This window comes from Punica granatum, chromosome 4, assembly GCF_007655135.1.
Source record: "Punica granatum isolate Tunisia-2019 chromosome 4, ASM765513v2, whole genome shotgun sequence".
In the NCBI taxonomy this organism is placed as follows: domain Eukaryota; kingdom Viridiplantae; phylum Streptophyta; class Magnoliopsida; order Myrtales; family Lythraceae; genus Punica; species Punica granatum.
This window is the reverse complement of record NC_045130.1, coordinates 30,546,439-30,568,779: the sequence shown is the minus strand read 5'-3', so window position 1 is coordinate 30,568,779 and position 22,341 is coordinate 30,546,439. Positions and strand designations below refer to the sequence as shown.

The window sequence follows — 22,341 nt, the reverse complement described above, 5'->3', positions numbered from 1 at the left end:
CATCCGAGACTTCCATATAGAGTAGTTGGTTGCATTCAACTTGAACATAGATCCTGTAGACTCCTCCATCTCGAAAACACCGAAAAAACTCAAACTTCTCTAACCCGAAGCTCTGATACCACTTGTTGGGGGTTAGGGATGTACTCAACCAAACAATAACGCAGCGATTAATCTTCCTCCCCTTCTAGTGTAATCGAGATAGGAACTAATCAAATCAACCAACAAGCAGTAAAGTAAAACAACACCAAGAATTTTACGTGGAAAACCCCAATGTGGGGAAAAACCACGGGACCAACTCCGAATCAACGATCCACTATGAAGGTTATACAATGTCTTTCATCAAGGGTAAACCCTTGGATCACCAAACTCAAGAGAAACACTCTCTTGGATCACCCAAATACTAAATTCGTCACCCACACCGGGTGGTTCACAAAATCAGCTGAAACAGCACCTACAGAGCTCGAATAGAAATTCTGACCGTTCAGAAGTTAGCCCCACGTGTTGTGAAGCTGCTGTCAAAATTTCGTCCCAATCGGAGTTCGTTTGATGTACCGATCGAGGTTTGATCTCCAGCTGCGCGCTGCCCCTTTGCTGCTGCTGTGCTGCCGCCTTTGCTGCTGCTGTGCTGCCGCCTTTGCTGCTGCTGTTCTGCCGCCTCTTCAAATCTGCAGCTGCGTTATTCTGCTGTTCTCTGCTGCCATATATATATATATATGCTGAAATATAAACCCTAACAAAACTGGGTTCTTGAGCCTATTAAAGCCCGATAAAAGCCCAATACAATTTGAGCCCAACTTCCTCCAAATTGGAGGGATAGCCCAACACGTTTATCATCTTCTCCGCTCATCGATTCGAGCAGTCTCCCTTTCTTCGCGATATCCCTCCGTCGTCGACGATTCTTTCCTGCCTTGCAAGAATCACGGCAAGCTTCTGCTTCTTCTTCTTCTTCTTCTTCTTATTCGGATTCCAAGACGCTGCAGATTAGTTCAGAGTAAATTCTCTCTCTCTCTCTCTCTCTCTCTGTGTCGTCTCTCTTCCAGTAAGTGTTCTCTGATTTGAGGCCGGGTTCTTAAATTTGGCGTTCGACCCGTGGCTCGCAGCTCGAATCGTGGTGCTTAGGGGGTTTGATGATCTGGGGGCAGAAAAATTTCTGGTTTTGTACCTCTACGAGCTGATCAAGTAGGAATATATAATTTGCTCGGGTGTCTGTTGGTCTTCAGCCTTCGCGTTCCTGTTATGTTTGTCTGTTGGTCTTCTTCCTTCACGTTCCTGTAATTAATCGCCATTGAAGCTTCTTTGGGAAAATCCACTCCACTCGGAGCTTTCTATTAACGATCAGTTGGTTCAGTCATTGCGTTGTCTCTTCCGGTAGTTCTCCCTCCCTCCCTCCCTCCCTCCGCCTTTTACTCTCTTTTTAATGATGGGTGTCTTCATACTGCTCGGAGCTTTCTATTACTGTATAGCTTTGCGGCATATCCATTATCCGTGTCTTTGTTAGTTTTGAGCTTGTTCTTTGCGATTTTCCCCTTGTTTTTCTTCAAAATGCTGAACCTTCTGTTCCAGGAAATTGCTTTCAATTCGGAAAATTAGGGAACTTTTGGCGAAATGAGCCTCGACACGATGCGGTTCTAGAACTTTCCGGCTGGTTTTGATTTCTCTGTGGGCTCTATGAGTTTCTCTTTGATTAGATAGATCATGATCGGATGGGACAATAATCATCTTTGAAGAGTCAAACGGGTTGAAGGTAGAGCCTCAAGGGTCTAAATGGGCAGATAGATTTGATTGTGAAAGGGTTTTTGCAATTACACGAAAAAGAAAATGTTTTAGCTCTGAAGCATTAGTAAGATGATCGTGATGTGTGAAAACTGGCCTCTCATATGTGCGCTTGCTCATGGGGTTACCGGAACCGATGGGCTAGTGCAATGTTATAGGCTTTGGTTCGGCAACTGCAAAACAGCATGGGTTGTCAACAGAAATCCAAGTCCATTCAGCATCGGTGGGGTATCTACCTTCTAAAACTGATCATTACAACTGGACATGTTACTCGGTGATTAATTAGTCTGCATTCATCGAGTTAATGTGAAATTTGAATTCGTTTTCAGTATCTACTACATTTTAAAGACCTCGACTTTTTCTTGCATCTTTTCCCCTAAGACGTCGTATCTACAGCATGATCCTCGCTTTTGCTTCTCTTTGTTATATTTCTTTATTGAGAGAACTGGTAGTTGAAGCATCCTTATCATGTTTTGGGAACTGAAACAAGAAGTAAGGCTTTAACTGTGTTCTAGAAGTCAAATTGGATTCGTGATCTTGTATAACAGTGACAACAATAATATATTTAATATGTAAATAAATTGATTTGGATATCCAAATATCCTTTCATGAAAATTTTAATCATCTACTCGAACTTCTTCTGCTGTACTGTTAGGAGGCCAACAGGGTTGAGTTCGTGGCGGAAGAACCCGATAACCCCCACGCGTCAGTGGCCATTAGGGCTCCCGCATTCTTCTTCCAATTGCACTGTGAGGATCGAATTCCGCTCAAGAGATGCTTCGAAGCTCCGTTCCTCGACTCGCTTCGCTCTCAGTTGGCCTCAGTACCTGCAAATTCTCGACTTTGCAGCCGGCGGTAACCTCATCGGCTGAGCAATTCTACGCCCACCTGCAGAATCACGGAGCCAATTTCGAGAAAACCCTAGCTTCCATCAGGGCCAAGATCGACCCCTCATGCATAAGCAAGGTGCTGCGCAGATGCTCTGTGGATCGTTCCTTGCTGGGTCTCAGATTTTTCATCTGGGCTGGCACTCACTCCACTTACCGGCACAGTGGCCATATGTACAGGCAAGCTTGTGAGATTTTCTGGATTCATCATAACCCCGGTGCGATTTTGGAAGTTCTTGAGTCTTACAGAGCTGATGAGTGCTCAGTCAATCTCAAAACAGTTAAGGTGGTCTTGAATCTGTGCAAGGAAGCTAAGCTTGCCGACGAGGCTTTTTGGGTATTGAGAAGGATGGGTGATTTTAACTTAGGGGCTGATACCGTTTCCTATAATGTCGTCATTAGGCTGTTCTGTCAGAAGGGCGATATGGCCACTGCAGGAATGTTGATGAGGGAGATGGGTTTGGTCGGTCTTCGCCCCGATATGATCACTTTTGTCGAGATGATTAAAGGGTTCTGCAATGTGGGGGAGTTGGAGAGTGCTTGCATGTTGTTCCAGGATATGAAAGAGCAGGGCTGTATCCCGAATACAGTGGTTTTCTCAACCCTTTTGGATGGATATTGCAGGAGCGGGAGTCTCGAGAGGGGTCTAGAGTTGTTGACGGAGATGGAGAAAGGGGGTGGAGATTGCAGTCCTAATGTTGTTACGTATACCTCTGTCATTCAGAGCTTCTGCAATCAGGGTCTCGTGGTGAAAGCACTGGCGGTATTGGACAGAATGATCAATCAAGGATGTCCTCCCAATCGGGTCACTGTCCGTGCCTTAGTCGATTGCCTTTGTGCTAAAGGGCGTCTGGAGGAAGTAGATGAATTGATTGACAAGGTCGTTTCTTGCGGCAGCTTCTCGATTGCTGATTGCAATAGCAGTTTGATCGTTTCTTTGATAGGATTAGGGAAGTTGGAAGAGGCTGAAAGGCGATTTATCAGAATGTTGAGTTGCAAAATGAGACCTGACGGGATGACTTGTAATATGATCATAAGGGAGCTGTGCTCCACGGGAAGGCCTTTTGATGCATTTATGTTGTTTAGGGAAATCGAGAAGGCAGGATGCTCGGCTTTCATTGGATCTAATGCGTTCTCTGAGCTCCTTATGGGGCTCACTAAGCTTAACCACAAAGAAGAGGCTGCAACACTTGCAAGGTTAATGCTCGATAGAGGAATTAGACTCCAAGCTCCTTATGTCGATAATGTTGTGAAGTTCCTAAAAAACAGTGAAGAGAGTGTGCTGATTCCCGAGTTGACAAAAGTGGGAAAACCACTTTAAACTCCGGAGACGGCGTCGTATGTGGCTCATATCCTACAGAAGCTGTTAGTGACAGTTTACTAGATTACATTCATACAACTTCAATCATCAGGGTCTATTGATCGTGCTGAGAGCTCGAGAATTAAGGCGGCTGAGAATCCAAAAGACCTTGGGTTAGCTATATATCTGAGCTGAAGGTTATCAATGGAATAAGGAATTGGGATTTGTTCCTGGAAGCAAAGATATATACTGATTATGGCCAGTGCAGTCGTCCACTTTTCATTGTCGAGAAGCAAAGACTTCTAATTAGGAAGAAGCAGATACATGCATCACAGCAGAGAGTATGTTGATTAAAACTCTGAGACTTGTCTGGAGGTTCTTAGGCTATGTTTGGGAGGAAGGGATTTGGAGGAAGAGGGAGGAAGGGATTTGGAGGAAGAGGGAGGAAGATGGAGGGAAATAGAGGGATTTCTATGGAAAATTTCATATAAATCTCTCCATCTCCCTCTCTCTCCTCTCAAACACACCCTTAATTTTGGTATTAAAGTCATGCTTATTCTTCCTACTCTCCAGGAAAGCCCAGAAGAGGGTGGATGGCAAGATTTGCTGGCTAAAGGATTTATAGAGTACATTGATACTGAGGAAGAAGAAACCACTATGATATCAATGACCATTAATGTAAGTAAATGGTTAAAGTTGAAACCCCCTTTAAGTCTGATTAAATTTGTCCATAGGTTGTTGCGGACACCAAAAAGATTGACGGGGGCCACAGTTGTCAAAAATTGTGCTTTTCACAAAGTCTAGTGGAGTCTCCTGAAACTTGGTTTACTGTGAACAAAACATGTTCAGCCATTTATCTGCTGCTGGTGAACGTTCTTATTTGCCTTGTAATATTCTCTTCCAGGACCTTGTGCAAGCTAGGCTTAAAACCAGAGGAGGCATATTCTGAAACTTATACCCATTGTGAGATCCATCCTTCACTGATCCTTGTTGTTTGTGCTTAGATTATACCATTTCCTGATCATAATCAGGTAATTCTTTTAGTACAAGTGAACTTGACTGATTAATTTGGTTTACGGTGTCATCAATATTTACTTCTTTTTTTTTTTTTTAAATGAAACAGTCCCCATGCAGTACATATCAATCGGCAATGGGCAAGCAAGCCATGGGAATCTATGTGACCAATTACCAGTTTTGAATGGTGCTCACTTCTACATCTTTCATTATATCTCCTTCTTTTAATCTGATAACTGATCGTGTACAGGCATTCTCTGACCACTTTGCTATTCTCTTTTAGGATACCCTGGCATATGTGTTATATTACCCTCAAAAGCCCCTTGTCACCACACGGGCCATGGAACATCTTCACTTTAGGCAACTACCTGCCGGCATTGTGAGCGTCTAATTCAGAATTATAAACACCTGATTTTCTTTGGTAAGAGTCTGTCTCCACTTTTCCTCATGTCTCTGTAATTACGCAGAATGCTATTGTCGCAATTGCCTGCTACTCTGGGTACAATCAAGAAGATTCTGTCAGCATGAACCAGTCATCAATTGATTGTGGGTTTTTCCGGTCTTCCTTTTTCCGTTCATATAGGTAAGAAAACCACTCAGTATGCTGGTCTCCTACTTGTTCAGCTTTTTGACATTTGCATTTCATGTTTTTTGTGGTTTGCTGTAACTTTATTGCGCAGGGATGAGGAGAAAAAGATGGGGACACTTGTCAAGGTAGATTTTGGGCGTCCTGATAAGAGCAAATACGATGGTAATTCATGAAGTTTCTGATCCTTTTGCCTGGTATTGTGTCCTGCTATTTAATTTATAGGCATAATTAAACGGAGGGTTTGTTTCATATTACAGGGCATATGGCATGGTTGATATGATAAATTGGATGATGATGGTCTTGCTCTATTTGATGTTTTTGCTTCTAGTTTCACTTTGACAGCTAATCCTACTCATCTGTCATTCTTAGGGTACAGGGGTCTCAGGTGAGGATGTAATTATTAGAAAGACAACTCCAATCGCACAAGACGAAGCTGAGGGACAAGCTTCCCGTTATACAGGGCGAGATTACAGCATAAGCTTGCGCCACAGCGAGACAGGGATAGTTGATCAAGTAAGTTTCTTGGACTAATATGAGATTTCGGGGTTTATGTTGGTCTATTGAATTAAAGCTTCTTATTCTAATTTTAGCTTATAAAGTCATGATTGCTTTTAACTCTTTGGCTATGAAGAGAATGGCTTCTCACGTATTAACACATAAAGTATAAAGGATTGATATTCTTAGCTGTGAAAACATGACATATCTGTCTTCTAGAACGGGGAAGAGAATTTACTTTGACTAGAGAACCAAATAGAAACCAAAAATGTTTTCCTAATAATTTGATTTCGCATGCAGGTCCTGCTGACAACAAATGCTGATGGATTGAGGTTCGTCAAAGTGAGTGAGATCAGTAAGGATACCTCAAGTTGGAGATAAATTTAGCAGTAGGCATGGGCAGAAAGGAACAGTGGGCATGAACTACACTCGAGAAGACATGCCATGGACAGTTGAAGGCATAACTCCTGATATTATTGTGAACCCCCATGCTATTCCTTCTCGAATGACGATCGGGCAGCTTATTGAGTGTATCATGGGGAATGTTGCTGCACACATGGGGAAGGAGGGAGATGCAACTCCTTTTACGGATGTCACTGTAAGTTCTTTCTATGCCATTACTGTTTAGATATATGAGTTCGCCCCTATTCATGTCATTGAAGGCCAACTACCCCTCCTTTTATTTTTGAAGTAGGAAAGCGTAACAATTGGAAACTTGTTCCAGTTTTTTTCATTTCAATACTGATTTTGGAATTGGCATGCATTTTGTTTTGGTAATTGATAGGTGGATAACATCAGCAAGGCTCTTCACAAGTGTGGGTACCAAATGCGTGGATTTGAGACAATGTACAATGGCCACACAGGATGGAGACTCAGTGCTATGATATCCCTGGGGCCAACCTATTACCAGAGACTGAAACACATGGTCGATGACAAGATCCATTCCCGTGGACGTGGGCCTGTGCATATCCTCACAAGGCAGTCTGCGGGGGGACGGTCCTGTGATGATGGGCTTCCGTTTGCTGAGATGGAGAGAGACTGCATGATTGCACATGGTGCTGCCCACTTTCTGAAGGAGAGGTTTGATCAGGGTGATGCCTATAGAGTTCATGTTTGTGAGCGTTGTGGGTTGATAGCTATTGCAAACCTTAAGAAGGACTCGTTCGAGTGCAGAGGTTTCTAGAATAAGACCGACATTGTTCAGGTGCTTATCTTTTTGCTGAAGGCTTATATTATGAGAGCAAATTTTATATATTTGGCTGGCAAAGAGTGTTTAATTACATTGTTCAGGCCTGATTCTTAAATTTTTCAAGGACATCATCCTATTGCCGTTTGTCCAAGTGTTTTTTTTTTTTTCCTGACTTGGTTTAATGATTTTCTGCAGGTTCACATTCCTTATGCCTGCAAATTGTTATTCCAAGAGCTAATGGCCATGGCAATAGCCCCAAGAATGCTCACAAAAGACATCAAATCCGTGAAAGACCAAAAGAGGAGAGAGGCCTGAGGTAAATACAGTCGTTGAGGATTCTTCAAGATTTGATGATGGACTCATGCAAGTCATTTTCTGAAGGTCACTGCAGGAGCTGGGAGAAGTAAAAATTGAAAGGGCCCTCATCTGGCACTTTTATTTTTCTTTTCTATCTTGTAATTCACAAGAAGTGGCTCCTGCAAAGGGGGACGAGACTGAAGAGTAAAACCATGGGGAGCCATATTCAACGTGCACTGCTAGTTTGATGACTCCGAGGATTTTGTGCGGATGGAGCCTTTGTGGTTTTCTGAATATTTTGTGAGAGGGAGATTGACGGGCAAATAGTTGTAATTGGTTCTCTGCCTGTAATAGCCTATGATGTAATGTAAGTATGGTTTTTGGGACTTTTTAACAGCAAATGTAAACCGTCTTTTTTTGTAGCATGATCAGGGAAATGGATTTTCTATACATGTACACGTGCGTGTGAAATGAAAACTCGATGTTACTTGCTGTTGTGTCTTGATCTCCTTTTCTCGTTCGTATTCCAGTTGTAATTAGTTTCCACGCATGAAGAGGATCCGGCATTCGGCATCAACTCTACGGAACTCTTACTTGTGTGAGGTTTCTTCACCTGGCCTCAAGTTCTCTTGTTAGCAAATTTTTCCATCCGCTGAAACAGAGGGAACGTCAATTTCTAGTCTCTGTTTGGATTGGAGGGGTGCGGAACGAAACTTTTCAGCGAAACAGAAATAACGTCAATTTCCCTCCATTTTCTTTTAAGAGATCAATTTTTATTTGGTGCTTTTCTTAAAAGGAGGATTTTACATAGCCCAATTAGAAGATGTCACGTGGTAAGTTATTGAATGTTTGTTAGTGGCGAACTTATTATTAAATAAGAACTTATTATTTTTAAATATAATAAAATATTTATTAAATAGTAAGAAACTTGTTACGTGGCTTATTTTTTTAATCTTATTGTTTTAAATATAACAAGGCTATTGTTAAATAGTAAGTTACCTTGTCATATAGTAAGAAACTTATTTTTTTTTTGGAGTCCCATAAAAATACACTTCAAGAGTGTGTTTGGTAAGTGAGAATCTATCCATATTTTTCAGGAATGTGAATTAATTTTCCTAGGACTCACTAGATTCTCATGTTTGGTTAGGTCGTGGTAATTCAGATTCCCACTTTCACATTCCCACATGATTGGTAATGTAGATTCCACCAAGGGGTGGAAAAGTGGATTCCTACTTTAGTGGGAATGTATATCATCAGTTACTACTTTACCGATAAACTACCAAACGCACTCTAAGGGAGGCTTCGTATCCTAACCACTCCCTTCTTTTAATTGATACAAAGAGTAAATAGCTGGCTCTCAAAATAATTATTAATTAAAATTATACCAAAGAAATCAATTAAAAAACAAGGAAAATCGAAAAACAAGGCCAATGTTCATTCCTCGATAATCGGTTTCCTTTACGGTTTGGTTTCCCGTTTGGTTTTGGTGAGAAAATATTAGGTGAGAGTAATACTAACACATATATTATGGCATGCGATCGTGTGCTCGGTTATCTGATACCGGTTGGAATAGTTAGGGTCTAGGTAACTTCAATTAAAAATAGGATAGGGTATGTGTAGTAATTTAAGAAATTGGTGAAAATCGATTCCTATTCGGTTTCAAAATATTGGATGCCTAGAGCATAACCTATGCCCGAGACTCTTTTTTTAAAATTATTTTATATTGGAATAATCTTCTATTTGCGATGTCAGAGACTGCGTAATCCTAAGGAGAGCTTATTTGTTATGTCTACTAATACTTACTTAGGAAAACTAGATAATCCTTTTTTTTTTGCCAAATAGTTACGGAATCCTTTTGTTGCTTATTTGCTTTTTTTTTTCGGTTACTATTTGCTTTGTTTTTTACATAATCCTAAATAGAGCTATAATCCTTTGGTTTTGTATATGGATAGATGAGATATGATTAATCTGTCACGTTCATCTGTTTTACGTGATTATGAATGATATCTTTTCGATTTTATTTATATCACTACCTGTATTTGCATAAAAAAATAAAGTTACAGGTTCCAATATAATACTTAAAGTCTGTGGATTCCGACTCAGATCCCAATATGATAGAGTCCGGTTCTAAAATCTTAGAATGTGTGAGGTACCCGCGCACCCTTGATTAGTATCACGTAATATTTTCTCGGCTCTGGACCTTTTGGTTTGGTTCAGAAATTTCGGAAAATGGAGTCTACTGCGTATTTAATTTTTATTATTTTTCCTTGAATTTTTTTGCTGTAAAGCAAAAAATACCTCAAGTAGGGCAGGTTTGTAATTATATGGAAAAGCGGGGGCCTAGCTCAAAAGTTCAAAAATTGCTGGGGGAAGGGAAGGGAGAGACATTGCCGGACCGGAGAAAGCGGAAGCAGCGAAGACTGAGAAGAGAGTGAAAGTTGAAGGGGAAAGCACCGCACAACAACAGTAGTAGTGAACGGAAGGCCAGAGCATGGAGATTACGGAAGAAGTGAGAGCCATGATCGAGGGCGATGAAGCGGTGGAGCAACGACTGAGAGAGGGAATCGGGAGCGAGGAGCTGGTGGAGGAAGAGAACGGCGGAAACCAATGCAAGCAATCGGCGAAAGAGCGGCAGGTAGAAGATGGAATCCAGAGAGAGGAATTGGCGGAGGAAGTGGAGATGAACAACAAGTATGAGAGCAATGGAGTGGTCGAACAAGTGAGGAGCGGAATCGAGGGTACTGAATCGATTGATGAAAAGATTAATAACGGGAAGAACAGCAATGGAGTTGTAAATGAAGTGAGAAGCGTAGTCGAGGGCGAGGAATCTGTGGAAGAAGAGATTAACGGTAACGAGAGCAATGGAGTGGTAGAGGAAGTGAGAGATAGAACGGAGAGCAACGAGTCAGTGGAAAGACCGGTGGAAAGAATGGAGACGGATGAAGCTATGGAAGAAGGCGACAAGAAGAGAATGAAGGCCGATAGAGCGGCAGAAGAAGATGAAGGCAGAACGAAGAGCAGTGGACTGGAGGAAGAGAAGAAGGAAAGAATCGGCTCCGCGGAATTGGCAGAAGACAATGAGGAGAGAATTGCGATCGGCGAAGCAGTGGATGGAGAGAGAGGCCAAAGGGAAAGCAACGAATTGGTGGAAGAAGAGAGGGAGGCAGTCGAGTCTGAGGAATTGGTGGGAGAAGAAGAGGAGGAAAGAATGGAGACCGATGAAGTGGTGGCAGAAGAGAGAGGCAGAATGGAAAACAACGTGTTGGCGGAAGAAGGGAGAGAAAGAATTGAGCCAGTGGAAGCGGTTGAAGATGAAAGGATGGAAAGAATCGATCCCCATGAGCCGATGCAAGAAGAAAGGAGGGAAAGAGTCGAGCACGATGAATCCATGGAAGAGTTGAGGGACAAGGTGGAGTGTGAGGTAATGGTGCAACAAGAAAGAGTAATGGAAGCTACGATTGAACCGCGGGAAGAAGAGGAAGAAGAAGGTCTGCAATCGGGATCTTTAGTTGCACCACTGCCTCAATCAACAAACCCGCCATTGTCTACAATCGAGGTAGCTGTGAAGCAAGAAGAACAGGTGGAAGCACTGGAGGAGAAGGTGAAGGATGAGGAGCAGGACAATGTCGAAGGAATGGCGATGAAGGAAGCGGCGAGGGTTGAAAATCAAATGGAACTGAAGGTGGAGCCACAAGAAGAAGAAGGGGAAGAGGGTCTGCCACCAGGATTTCACTCTGGGGAGTCATCACCTTGTTCGAAAAAAGTAACGGTGAAGGAAGAAGTAGTGGGGAAGGAAGACGTAAAGATGAAAGTGGAGGAGGTGGACGGTGACGAGGAAGATGAAGGTCCGCCTCCGGGGTATCAACTGCCCCCCACACAGGCTGATGTGCTACCACCTGCTGCAAAATCAATTTCACCGCCACAACCACCATCATCACAGCAGCTGCGGCCACCAATGGCAGAGGCACCTCGGCCTCCTGCTCCAGCTTATGGTCAGTTTTTATGCTCGAATTTTCCGTTTTCTGGGATAATTTGTGCCTAGGCAGTAAGCTATTGAAACCTCTTTGCATTGAAAATGGTCCTATGAAAGTGTTCGCTGTTGTTTTACTTCGAGTATCTACCACTGCTCTGCTTAATAGGAAAATGCTAAACATAGTTGCTTACAACGAACTTGCAATATGTAGTTGTAGTTTCTCTTATATGCAGGTGCCGTCTAATGTAATTTTCCAAGTTTGCTCTAGAGCCTCTTCTTAGTTTTCACTTTCTCAAACGCTATCTGTAGTAAGTTTCGACCAGTATTGACATGATCCATCGCTTTGCATTTTTCTTAAATTTGACTTTTTCTAGGTTTCGGATGAGGACTAGCTAAATAGCTTAGATTGGCCCTAATATTTTCTATCTGTCCTCATATTTAGTGCAAATGATAATGTGGAACTGATCAAATAACATAATTAGCTATATCTTGCCATTTAATAGAATGTCTCACATTGCTTTACTGACACAACTGCAATGCAGAGATGGCTCAGATGGTTTGTGGTTCTTGTCGGCGGTTACTTTCATATATAAGAGGAGCCAGATATGTCCAATGCTCTTGTTGCCAGACAGTTAATTTTGTATTAGAAGGTTTCTGTCTTCATCTTTGTATCTTTTTATCCCCCTGATTAAGAGTTCATATTATTTGTTTTACGACAGTTTGAAGGATCTTTTCATTCTAGCAATAGCACGAACGCTGTCTAGATGGGGAAGTAGGGGGGAATGAGTTCATCTTCCATTTCAGTTAAAAAATTATAAAGTTTCCAGACCTTGCTTCGGCATAAGAATGGTAGTCACAGTAATTTCTTAATTTGAGTGATCGAAGAAGTTGGTTGTGCCAAATGCCAATCAAATCCGTTGCATCAGTGCTTAAAGCTGATTTTCTGTAATTTGAAATTTCAAGATAGTCTGGATATTATCTATTCTTGGCTTTTAAAATATGAAATACATAGTCGTAGATTAGGCTGTGGGGAGAAAGAGGCATGTTGAGGAGGAGACTGGAGGAATGTCATATTAATTTGTTGTTACATGCTCTATTGATTTAAATTTAACAATAAGCCCAACGGAATTTGCCATATTCTGCCTTTTTATGCCTCAGCCTGCCCTCGACTGTGGTTGCAGACTCATCCTCTGCTTTCTTTTTATTCTCGAAAATTTTGTTGGTGTTTTCAAGTATGATTGAAGTAACCATTTTATGGGGAGACATAGAAATGCATCATTGCTCTCGATCTAGAAAAGTGAGTGGATTGAGACTATAAGTTGTTTGTAATATTACCAATTCTGGTCAATCCTTTTATTGTTTGCACATAAATATTTTTTCTTGCTGAAATCGGCTGATCCTTTTTTATTTTTCTTCGTTCCCGGACTTCTGCCAGAGCACCAGGTTGGACAGGTCAAGTGTAGCAGCTGTGCGGTTTTGCTTATGTACCCATATGGTGCTCCATCAGTTAAATGTTCCTCCTGCCATTTTGTGACTGAAATTGGGGTATGTTACCTCTTCTTTTATTGCACGACTAATCTCGAGTTCTCTTGCGCTCCCACTCACTCCGAGAGAGGAAGGAAGTGAATCAGAGTTTAAGCCATGAAACCTTACTCTTAACGATGTGAGAGATATTGAATAATACGATTTACGTAGATCTTGATGGAAGGAAAATAAGTGCAAGTTTCTCCACTAAAACAACACATATTGGGTTTTATATTTGGCTGAAGAGCCTCAATTTGAGCGATTCTCATTCACTGCTTCTCATAAATTTTGAACACGGCGTGTATATTAATGTAGTATATTATGTTTCCACAGGATCACAATAAGAGACCTCGATGGTCCGTTCAACAGGGGCTAGCTCCTCCACCTTCCAGTGCTGTTGCTTGAAGTGCGTCCATCAATTGGCGCATTAGTAGGTGCTGCACCACAATTGCCTTGTACATCTTTATCTACAAACTGATGGATATAAGGTAAAATAGGAGCAACTGAGAAATGTTAGATCCCTATATATAATCAACCAGCCAAAATGCAGTGTTTCCGCTAATTAATTACCATCTTCACCTAGATCTTTATCTTCGGTTTATGATGAATAGGTCCCTGTCCTTCTCGATTAATGCTAACCTCCTCTCTGTTCCATTATACATGAAGAGTATTTCTCATAGGACTAGAAAATAGAAATTATCTGCTATAAGATTGGTTTTGATATCAATGAATAAGAAAAGATGAAACCTGTTATCGATCTGCAAATTGGTCCAGAATATTATCTATTTTACGGGCCATTCACAGGATATATGATGGCAGTGTTGTGTTTCTGAGTCCAATGATAGTTTTGCTGATGTGATATTATCCATTTCCACCCTCATCTCGAATCTCTGGAATGGTGAAATGGTTTGCATAACATCATACCTTTTACCGGACGAGCTTCATTAACTTTCGCAGGTGGAACTGTCTCAAGACATTTCGTTTCATTTGGAATCTCCAATAAGTGCGGAGTTTAAATGGCAATTCAAAGGTAAGGGTATTGCATCTGTAGCTGGGCCATCATATCTGCTGCTGTTGCATCAAAAACTTTCCTCGCCTTGAAGTCATGTTTTTTGGGTGCCGGAAAACTACCTATAATCCTACTTCCGATCCATTAATATCGGCATCTTGATTCTCACATGGTAGTATCTTCTATGTCAAATTCGGCTTTCAGGGGCATCTCGATGGCGAGAGATGACGTCCGATCGTTTAAAACTCTTTTCTTGAACAGGTGTGAAAGGATGTTTTTCTTTTTCCGAATATAAGGGAGTTTCATCAGCCTACCACGAGAATAGTAAAATCAAAATAGAGGGACAGGGGATGTCTCATTGATGAGAATCGAATTCGAAATCTAAAGTTTTCAAGGCGACGATTTGTGCCACTACAATAAACTTTTTTTTAGTGTAAAATGATGTTTGACCACGCTATTCGGATGGTAGGTCGTTCAAAGTAAAGAAAGAATGCAGCAACAGCGGAGAGCATGAGTTTTTCAACGAGGCAGCGGACTGTGTGAAACGTGAAACACCTGAAGATCGCCTCCCTGATCCGTGAACAGATAATTCTCAAGGCTTAGGATTACTTGAATCTCTAATCAACTTGTTCATGTCTTTCTCTCTTCTTTTTTTTTTTTTCCTTTCCTTTTTCTTTCTTTCTTTCTTTCTTTCTTTAATTTAATTAATTGCTGGTGATTGCAGCTTACCGTGATCGTTTCACGGCTTTCGCCTTCCTCATAACTGCATTAAATCAAGAGAGAGGGTCGAATGTAATGGTAGTTTATTCGGAAATACGATTTGGTGAATTTTCCATGGCTTTATTATTTTTCCTTCCGCTATAAAATGGAAGAAAAAAGGTGCATATTCACATATCGAACTTATACCAATGTCATCTAAATCGACAAATTTGGTTGTCCGTAGAAGCGAATCTCTTTTCAGATTTTGGCCGCCTTAGAAACAACTGCCGTTCGACACAGTATAAGTTCCACCCTACTTTATTCGCAGGAAATTCAGCAGTAGCTAGCAATAGCATTTCATGTTTCGCGTGACCGGACAAGAACACTTCTCTTTAAGCTGTCGTCCTTCTTGCAATTATCTCTTTATTTATGTTTGTTTATTTCCTAAGGAGGAGGACCCCATTTCTAGAAGGACCCCTTTTAATCCTCATAATAGAAATAGATAATGGATTGATTGATAGATCACGTGGTCCAATCTAATTTGCCAAAAAAGATATCGTTTACGTCCCAAAAATTGTTCCTTCATACGCCCATTTCATGATTGAAACTATTGGATGGTCCTTTTCCCTATTCTTTTGGTAAAACCAAGTCCACGAGTACTTACTTTTAGATTTTATTTTTTTCCTCTAGAGTGGTGTCGGTATCAGTAATACGTATATAATAAAACATTGGTGATGCTCAATTGTTAAAATGATTTATTCAAATGAAGGGGAAAATTATCCCATTAGGGATTTAGATCTCGAGATTGTAAATCTACCCGATATGTACGAACAATCTCGATAAATAAGGAAGTTTCGCTGCATCTTTTGCTTATATTGTTTTCTTACCCTTTCATAATGAATCGCAATAACTTTCTTCTAGAAGGACGACGATTGTGAACCATGTAGCAAACGATCATGTACCGACCCAGAGACCGGGGAATAGAGAGGAGAGGGGAAGACAAGGAAATTTCACATGTACCAGAATTAATTGAGTGGAGAAGTTGCCCATCAAACTCTTTTCTTGAAGACCAAAGTTTGATACGGTACTATCATCGTGAATTAATTTAAGCGGTTTGATATTTATTTTCTTTAAATAAAATTTCTGGTTCGAGTATTTGTGAATGAAAAAAATCAACGCTGATAGAGTTTTACCCCTTTGTGAGCTGACTCGACTCGACTGGATTAGTCGAAACCCATTGAATTTTCGGATATCAATGTTCACACCCAAAAAAAGTTTGATACTCTACTCGAATATATAGAACAAGTGCTTGGGTCTAGGGTCATAGGTAGTCTAATTGCCACTAGATGATCTTCCCTTTCCAATCACGAAACGCACCCCCATCAGATAAGTGGATCCCGTGCCGACATTGATGGAGACCTCGTCATTGGTATTTCATTTTACGCTCTAAAGGGATCAATCAAACATATCAAATGATACACTTGAGATATTTTCAAATGATACAATGGTAACGGATAACGATTTTAAAGAGTCTCTCCAAATTACTATCGATATATATACTCCTTAACCACTTCAATAAAATTCCATCATCTTCAGCGATATGTTCGTCATCCGAACCGAGGATGAGACTTATTGTAGATAGGACTAGGTCCTACAGCCAGATCTGTCCCGACCGAGCCTCTAGTTGGCCATCCTGAGGCTGTAGGAGTAGGATACTATATTAGGGGCGAGGCCATGCATCCCGTTTTGTTCAAGAACATATAAACACGTGCTTCTGACAAGAGAAAAAATGTCGTCCGATAAGATGTTAGGCATTCTTATATGTACGCACAGCTTTCAATGGACACATGAATCTCAATGATTCGACTAGGAAATTCAAGAGTGGGTTAGTATACGATATATACCTGAGATTGATGAAGTATGCGTGGCACAATCAAGTATTTATATATTTGTTTCAATTAAATTATTTGATCTCAAGTAATTTACTCATTTTCTACATAATTTACTTGAATTATAAGTAAAAATTACTTTTAAGTTTATTCAAGTAAATATATGTATGAACCGTACATATATTTCAAGTGTGTGTATCAAAAGATTTTTTTTAAGAGCGAGCAGGTTCCGACACAGTATAAGTTCCCATCCCAATTTCAAACATATAAATTAACATCCTAAGGAAAAAAATAATAATAAAATTTATAACGTGCCATCTATTCGTAAAAGTGATATTTAGTTTCTTAGTTGAATTATTTTTTAATATAATTTAATAAATTTAATTCAGTAATCACTCCATGTGTAATACGGGTTCGAGCCTAGTGATAATAATTGATTAATTTTTTTAAAAAAGAATATCAGCTTTGAAGTTTAAAGACTAGAAAAGATAGCACTTCCCTAATTTGGTAGTCCAGAAATCGGAACAATGGGGAAAGAGCAAAATGTGAAAAGTGGTCGAGAGGTCACCCCGCCATCACCATCGGAGCCACATAAGCATATTGATATTCATACCAAACAAACAAAAATCACGAGGTATGGTGCAATTGTCAAGCTGTATCAGATGCTACGTGCAGTACAGTGTTTCAAATCCGCTTGAATTATATTGGACAAGCTAATGTTTGAGGGAGAATTAATTAATCTCGATTGGCTATGTCTCACCGGGAAAAGGAAGAAAAAAATGATAAACAAGAAAAGTGAAAAAAGTGAAAAATAAAAAGAAAAAGAAAATTGTGTGCATGATGCTCTGTTGGCCTCTACATAAGTAGGGTCTTAATTTAAAAAAATTAAAAGGGACTTTACTATTTTTTATATAGTAAAAAAACAAAATTTATTAAAAATTAAAAGACATACTTTCAAATAATTATGTTTAGGGATTTATATATAACTAAAATTTACATGGGTGCATAATAAATGAGATTGGGAATATAATAAATGCTTAAAAGAAAATTTAAAAAATGGAAAAAGAAAATTACAAAACAAAGATAATAATAAAAAATTAATAAATGCAATTAATGAATGAACATCTCCTACTCACTATATAATATTTAAAAGAACATGGAAAAATATTTAATAAATGCAATTAATTAAAAGAATATGGAAAATATTTAAAATAAATAATAATTTAAAATATTTAATAAATGCAATTAAGTGTACCTAAATTTCTTTCTAAATACAATTAAGAGAAAATTCTTGTCGTAGTTCCTTAATTTTTTATAAGTGATAAATGTATATAAATAATTAACTTAATGTGATGTTATAAAAATTGAGCTAGGTTATAGAAATTGATATAAAAATTTTAATATTCTTACGCAAATTAATGAAGCAGATATACAATTTATTATAAAAACTAAACATACATATGTACGAGCATATGGAAAAGTAAAATTGAATGTGTTAAAAAATTGAATCATGAATAATAGAAATGATTACATCTTAATAAAGTCTAAAACAATAAGAAATATATAAAAAGTGTATATAAAAATAGAGTTAATATACATATAGAAAAACATATATAATGTCTTATTATGTACAACAATAACAATCATTACCCATGATGGAATATTATATAAATTGAAAAAATGATATTATACATAATAATAATAACAATCTTTAATCAGAAGAATTTTTTTATAAATTTGATAATAAAAATATATAAAATAATATAATTAAAAAGTTTTAATAATGTATCAGGTTAATCCAAATTTTTTTTTGCTACTTGATGGTACAAAATGTTTCAAAGTTGTAATATAATGGTACAAACCGTCATCTCGCTAGCAACGCCGTCAAGCCGTCCTTTACAAGACTGTAAATTTTATACCATCATGTAACTTACATAAAACATTTTGTACTATTAAGTTACAAATGCAAAATATTTTGCACCATCATGTAACGTCCCATAAAAATCGATTTTGCACTATAAAGGATGGCTTGACGGTGTCAATCGCGAGATGACGGTTTATACTATCATATTACAACTTTGAAACATTTGGTACCATCGAGTAGTAAAAAAAACTTTTTGAACCAACCTGATACATTATTAAAACTTTTTGGACCACCAGTGTAATTTACCATTATATATAATATAAGATAAAATTGTGAGAGAAGTTCAATACATTTACATGATGTAATAAGAACGTTGATTATAAAATTATAATCGAACTATTTGAAAGCATTCATGCAACTCTATTGAAAATTATTTTTAAAAAATGATTGTTGAGAACTTTCATTTTCAATAATAATAATAATAAGTAAATTAATATCTTAAACTGTGATAATTATTATTCGTATAAAATATAAATATATAAATACAGACCCGTATAGTGCACGGGATTAAATACTAGTAAGTACATATTTGATACTTCAGGTCTGACTTAATGTTTGATTTCATCCTCTTTTTTTTTTTTGTCCAATCTCGTTCTTTACGAGTCATACATGCTAAATTGACATATTCTGCTCCCTTGCCAGAAGGTGCTATCTGTCCTCATATTTAGTGCAAATGATAATGTGGAACTGATCAAATAACATAATTAGCTATATCTTGCCATTTAATGGAACGTCTCACATTGCTTCGGCGTAAGAATGGTAGTCACAGTAATTTCTTAATTCGAGTGATCGAAGTAGTTGGTTGTGCCAAATGCCAATCAAATCCGTTTGCATCAGTGCTTAAAGCTGATTTTCTGTAATTTGAAATTTCAGGAAATTGCCTCGGCCGACGGGTCATTTGTGCATGTGTGCTGACGTTCGTCTCTGTAGAATGTCGGAGTCATAGGTGGGGTGGACAATTTTGACAGAAATGCCTCTGCTAACGGAAGTCATTTGAGCATCGACCAACACATGTGCTCGTGCGAAAGGACGTTTTTCTTTTTCCGAATATAGGGAGTTCCATCAGCCTACTACGAGAATAGTAAAATTGAAATAGAGGGACACGGGATGTCTCATTGAAGATAATCGAATTCGAAATTTAAAATTTTCAAAGCGACAATTTGTGTCACTACAATAAACTCTTCTCTAGTATAAAATGATGTTTGACCACGCTATTCGGATGGTAGGTCGGTCGAAGTAAAGAAAATAATGCAGCAACAGCGGAGAGCATGAGTTTTTTAACGAGGTAGCGGACTGGTTGAAAAGGGAAATACCTGAAGATCGCCTCCCTGACCCGTGAACAGATAATTCTCAAGGCTTAGGCTTACGTGAATCTCTAATCAACTAGTTCATGTCTTTTTCTTTCTTTTTTTTTCCCCTTTTTCTTTCTTTGTTTTCTAAATATCTACTGGTCAAATGTAAAGATAGTTTATTCAGAAATAAGATTTGGTGAATTTTCCATGCCTTTATTATTTTTCCTTCCGCTATAAAATGGAAGAAAAAAGGTGCATATTCGCATATCGAACTTATACGAACTGCCATTCTCGACTCATTTTTGTTTACGCTTTCGGGATCTGATACGTTCTCGTACATGTTCTTTCTCGTGTAATCTGTTACACCCTACTTTATTCGCGGGAAATTCAGCAGTAGCTAGCAATAGCATTTCATGTTTCACGTGACCGGACAAGAACACTTCTCTTTAAGCTGTCGTTCTTCATACAATTATCTCTTTATTTATGCATGTTTATTTCCTTAGGAGGAGGACCCCTTTTCTAGAAGGACCCCTTGAGATATTGTTTACGTCCCAAAAATTGTTCCTTCATACGCCCATTTCATGATTGAAACTATTCGACGGCAAAACCAAGTCCACGAGTACTTACTTTTAGATTTTGTTTTTTTCCTCTAGAGTGGTGTCGGTATTAATAATACGTATACTGTTTCATATAGACTTGATGATGCTCAATTGTGAAAAAGATTTATTCAAATTGTGTCGGAATTTAGATCTCGAGATTGTAAATCTAACCGATATGTACGAACAATCTCAAATAAATAAGGATTTTCATTGCATCTTTTGCCTCATTTTCTCTTTTGCTTGTATTGTTTTCTTTTTTTCGTTGAATTGAAAGGCTAGGTCGGGTTATTGGCCCGCTGTAGCGGCCTCAACTGAGGGAATCTAGCAGCCACAAAATGTTCCTTTCGCCATAGCTCGTTGAGACTTAGCCCAACTTGATCATCGCGGCCCCACCAACACATTAGTGAATTAAGTTCAAGGCCCACTGGATCAAGTATTATGGATCGGCCACCGCCATCCCATAATACACTCACATAGTGGCGAGCTCTACGTCCTCAGTGAGGTTCGAACTCGTATTGTTCAAATAGAACGCTTGGAGTTTAACCACTAGACCATCATGCTGGTGATTGCTTGCATTGTTTTCTTACACTCTCATAATGAATGGCAATCACTTTCTTCTAGAAGGACGACTACTATGAGCCACATAGCAAACGGTCCCGTACCGACCCTTAGACCGGGGGATAGAGAGGAGAGGGGAAGACAAGGGAATTACACATGTACCCTAATTAATTGAGTGGGGAGTTGCCCATCAAAGTCTTTTCTTGGTGGACCTCAGCTCCATTATTACCTTGTGGTTCTGTTAATTAGCTTATCTGGCATTCTCCTATGGGGTCCTATCTTGAAGATTGAAGTTTGATACTGTAATATCAATGGAAATTGGTTCAAGTAATTTTATACTTATTTTCTTTAAATAAAATATCTACTTTGACTTTTGTGAATGGAAAAAAATCAATGCCGATAGAGTTTTACCCCTCAGTGATCCGACTCGACTCGATTGAATTAGTCGGATCCCATTGAATTTTCAAATACGAATGTTCAAACCAAAAAAAGTTTGACACTCTACTCTAATATATAGAAGAAGTGCTTGGGTTTAGGGTCGTAGGTAGTCTAATCGCCACTAGATGAACTTTCCTTTCCAATCATGAAACGCACCCCTATCCGATCCCGTGCCGACATTGATGGAGACCTCGTCATTGGTATTTCATTTTACGCTCTAAAGGGATCAATCAAACATATCAAAGGATATTCTTGAGATATTTTCAAATGATACAACAGTAACGGACGATGATTTTAAAGAGTCTTTCCAAATTATTATAGATATATATACTTCTTAACCACTTCAATAAATTGCATCATCGTCAGCAATATGTTCAACATCCGAACCGAGGACGAGACTTATTGCAGATAGGACTAGGTCCTACAGCCAGATCTTTCCCGGCCGAGCCTGGAGTTTGGCCATCCTGGGGCTTTAGGATACCATATTAGGGGCGAGGCCACTCATCACGTTTTGTTCAAGAACATATAAACACGTGCTTCTGACAAGAGAAAAAATGTTGGTCCAATAAGATGTTAAGCATTCTTATCTGTACGCACCGCTTTTAATGGACGCATGAATCTCATTGACTCGACTAGGAAATTGAAGAGTGGGGTTGGTCTCCGATATATACATGAAATTGAAGAAGTATGCGGGGCACAAGCAAGTATTTATATATTTGTTTCAATTAAATTATTTGATCTCAAGTAATTTGCTTATTTTCTACATAATTTACTTAAATTATGAGTAAAAATTACTTGAAGTTTATTCGAGTAAATATATGTATGAAGCGTACATGCATTTCAAGTGCATGTATCATGAGAATTTTTTTTAAGAATGAGCAGGTTTCGACAC

General features: G+C 39.0%; 2 protein-coding genes and 1 pseudogene across 13 annotated transcripts; all 3 read left to right on the top strand.

Annotated features, from left to right (window-relative positions):
- Positions 1 to 824: 824 nt before the first annotated feature.
- On the top strand, positions 825 to 5,077 carry LOC116202524 (pentatricopeptide repeat-containing protein At5g47360-like). Its single transcript, XM_031534103.1, has 3 exons — positions 825 to 991; positions 2,429 to 4,638; positions 4,865 to 5,077. The coding sequence occupies exon 2, from the start codon at positions 2,548 to 2,550 to the stop codon at positions 3,979 to 3,981; it is 1,434 nt and encodes a 477-aa protein (XP_031389963.1). The 5' UTR covers positions 825 to 991; positions 2,429 to 2,547; the 3' UTR covers positions 3,982 to 4,638; positions 4,865 to 5,077.
- An 18-nt stretch (positions 5,078 to 5,095) lies between these two features.
- LOC116202523 lies at positions 5,096 to 8,041 on the top strand (annotated as a pseudogene).
- A 1,869-nt stretch (positions 8,042 to 9,910) lies between these two features.
- Positions 9,911 to 14,891, top strand: LOC116202520 (golgin subfamily A member 6-like protein 22). 12 transcript variants are annotated; one of them, XR_004156086.1, is made up of 7 exons: positions 9,912 to 11,536; positions 12,060 to 12,167; positions 12,953 to 13,062; positions 13,375 to 13,529; positions 13,999 to 14,071; positions 14,255 to 14,311; positions 14,520 to 14,891. XR_004156086.1 is itself a non-coding variant. In XM_031534099.1 (5 exons), exons 1-4 carry the CDS (start codon positions 10,036 to 10,038, stop codon positions 13,444 to 13,446), a joined length of 1,791 nt encoding a protein of 596 aa, XP_031389959.1. In that variant the 5' UTR covers positions 9,912 to 10,035; the 3' UTR covers positions 13,447 to 13,475; positions 13,999 to 14,891. The 12 variants fall into 12 exon arrangements, 4 of the variants coding, with proteins under 4 accessions (XP_031389960.1, XP_031389959.1, XP_031389958.1 ...); XR_004156088.1 differs by lacking the exon at positions 14,255 to 14,311 and having other exon boundaries at positions 13,375 to 13,475; XR_004156087.1 differs by having other exon boundaries at positions 13,375 to 13,475; positions 14,255 to 14,891.
- Positions 14,892 to 22,341: the final 7,450 nt, after the last annotated feature.

Bases quoted from the DNA above. Each gene is read 5' to 3' on its own strand.
- LOC116202520 (XM_031534097.1), top strand. From the start codon at position 10,036: ATGGAGATTACGGAAGAAGTGAGAGCCATGATCGAGGGCGATGAAGCG. The intron at 11,537-12,059 runs GTCAGTTTTTAT...ACTGCAATGCAG, and splicing joins GCCTCCTGCTCCAGCTTATG to AGATGGCTCAGATGGTTTGT. The intron at 12,168-12,952 runs GTTTCTGTCTTC...GACTTCTGCCAG, and splicing joins AGTTAATTTTGTATTAGAAG to AGCACCAGGTTGGACAGGTC.
- LOC116202524 (XM_031534103.1), top strand. From the start codon at position 2,548: ATGCTTCGAAGCTCCGTTCCTCGACTCGCTTCGCTCTCAGTTGGCCTC.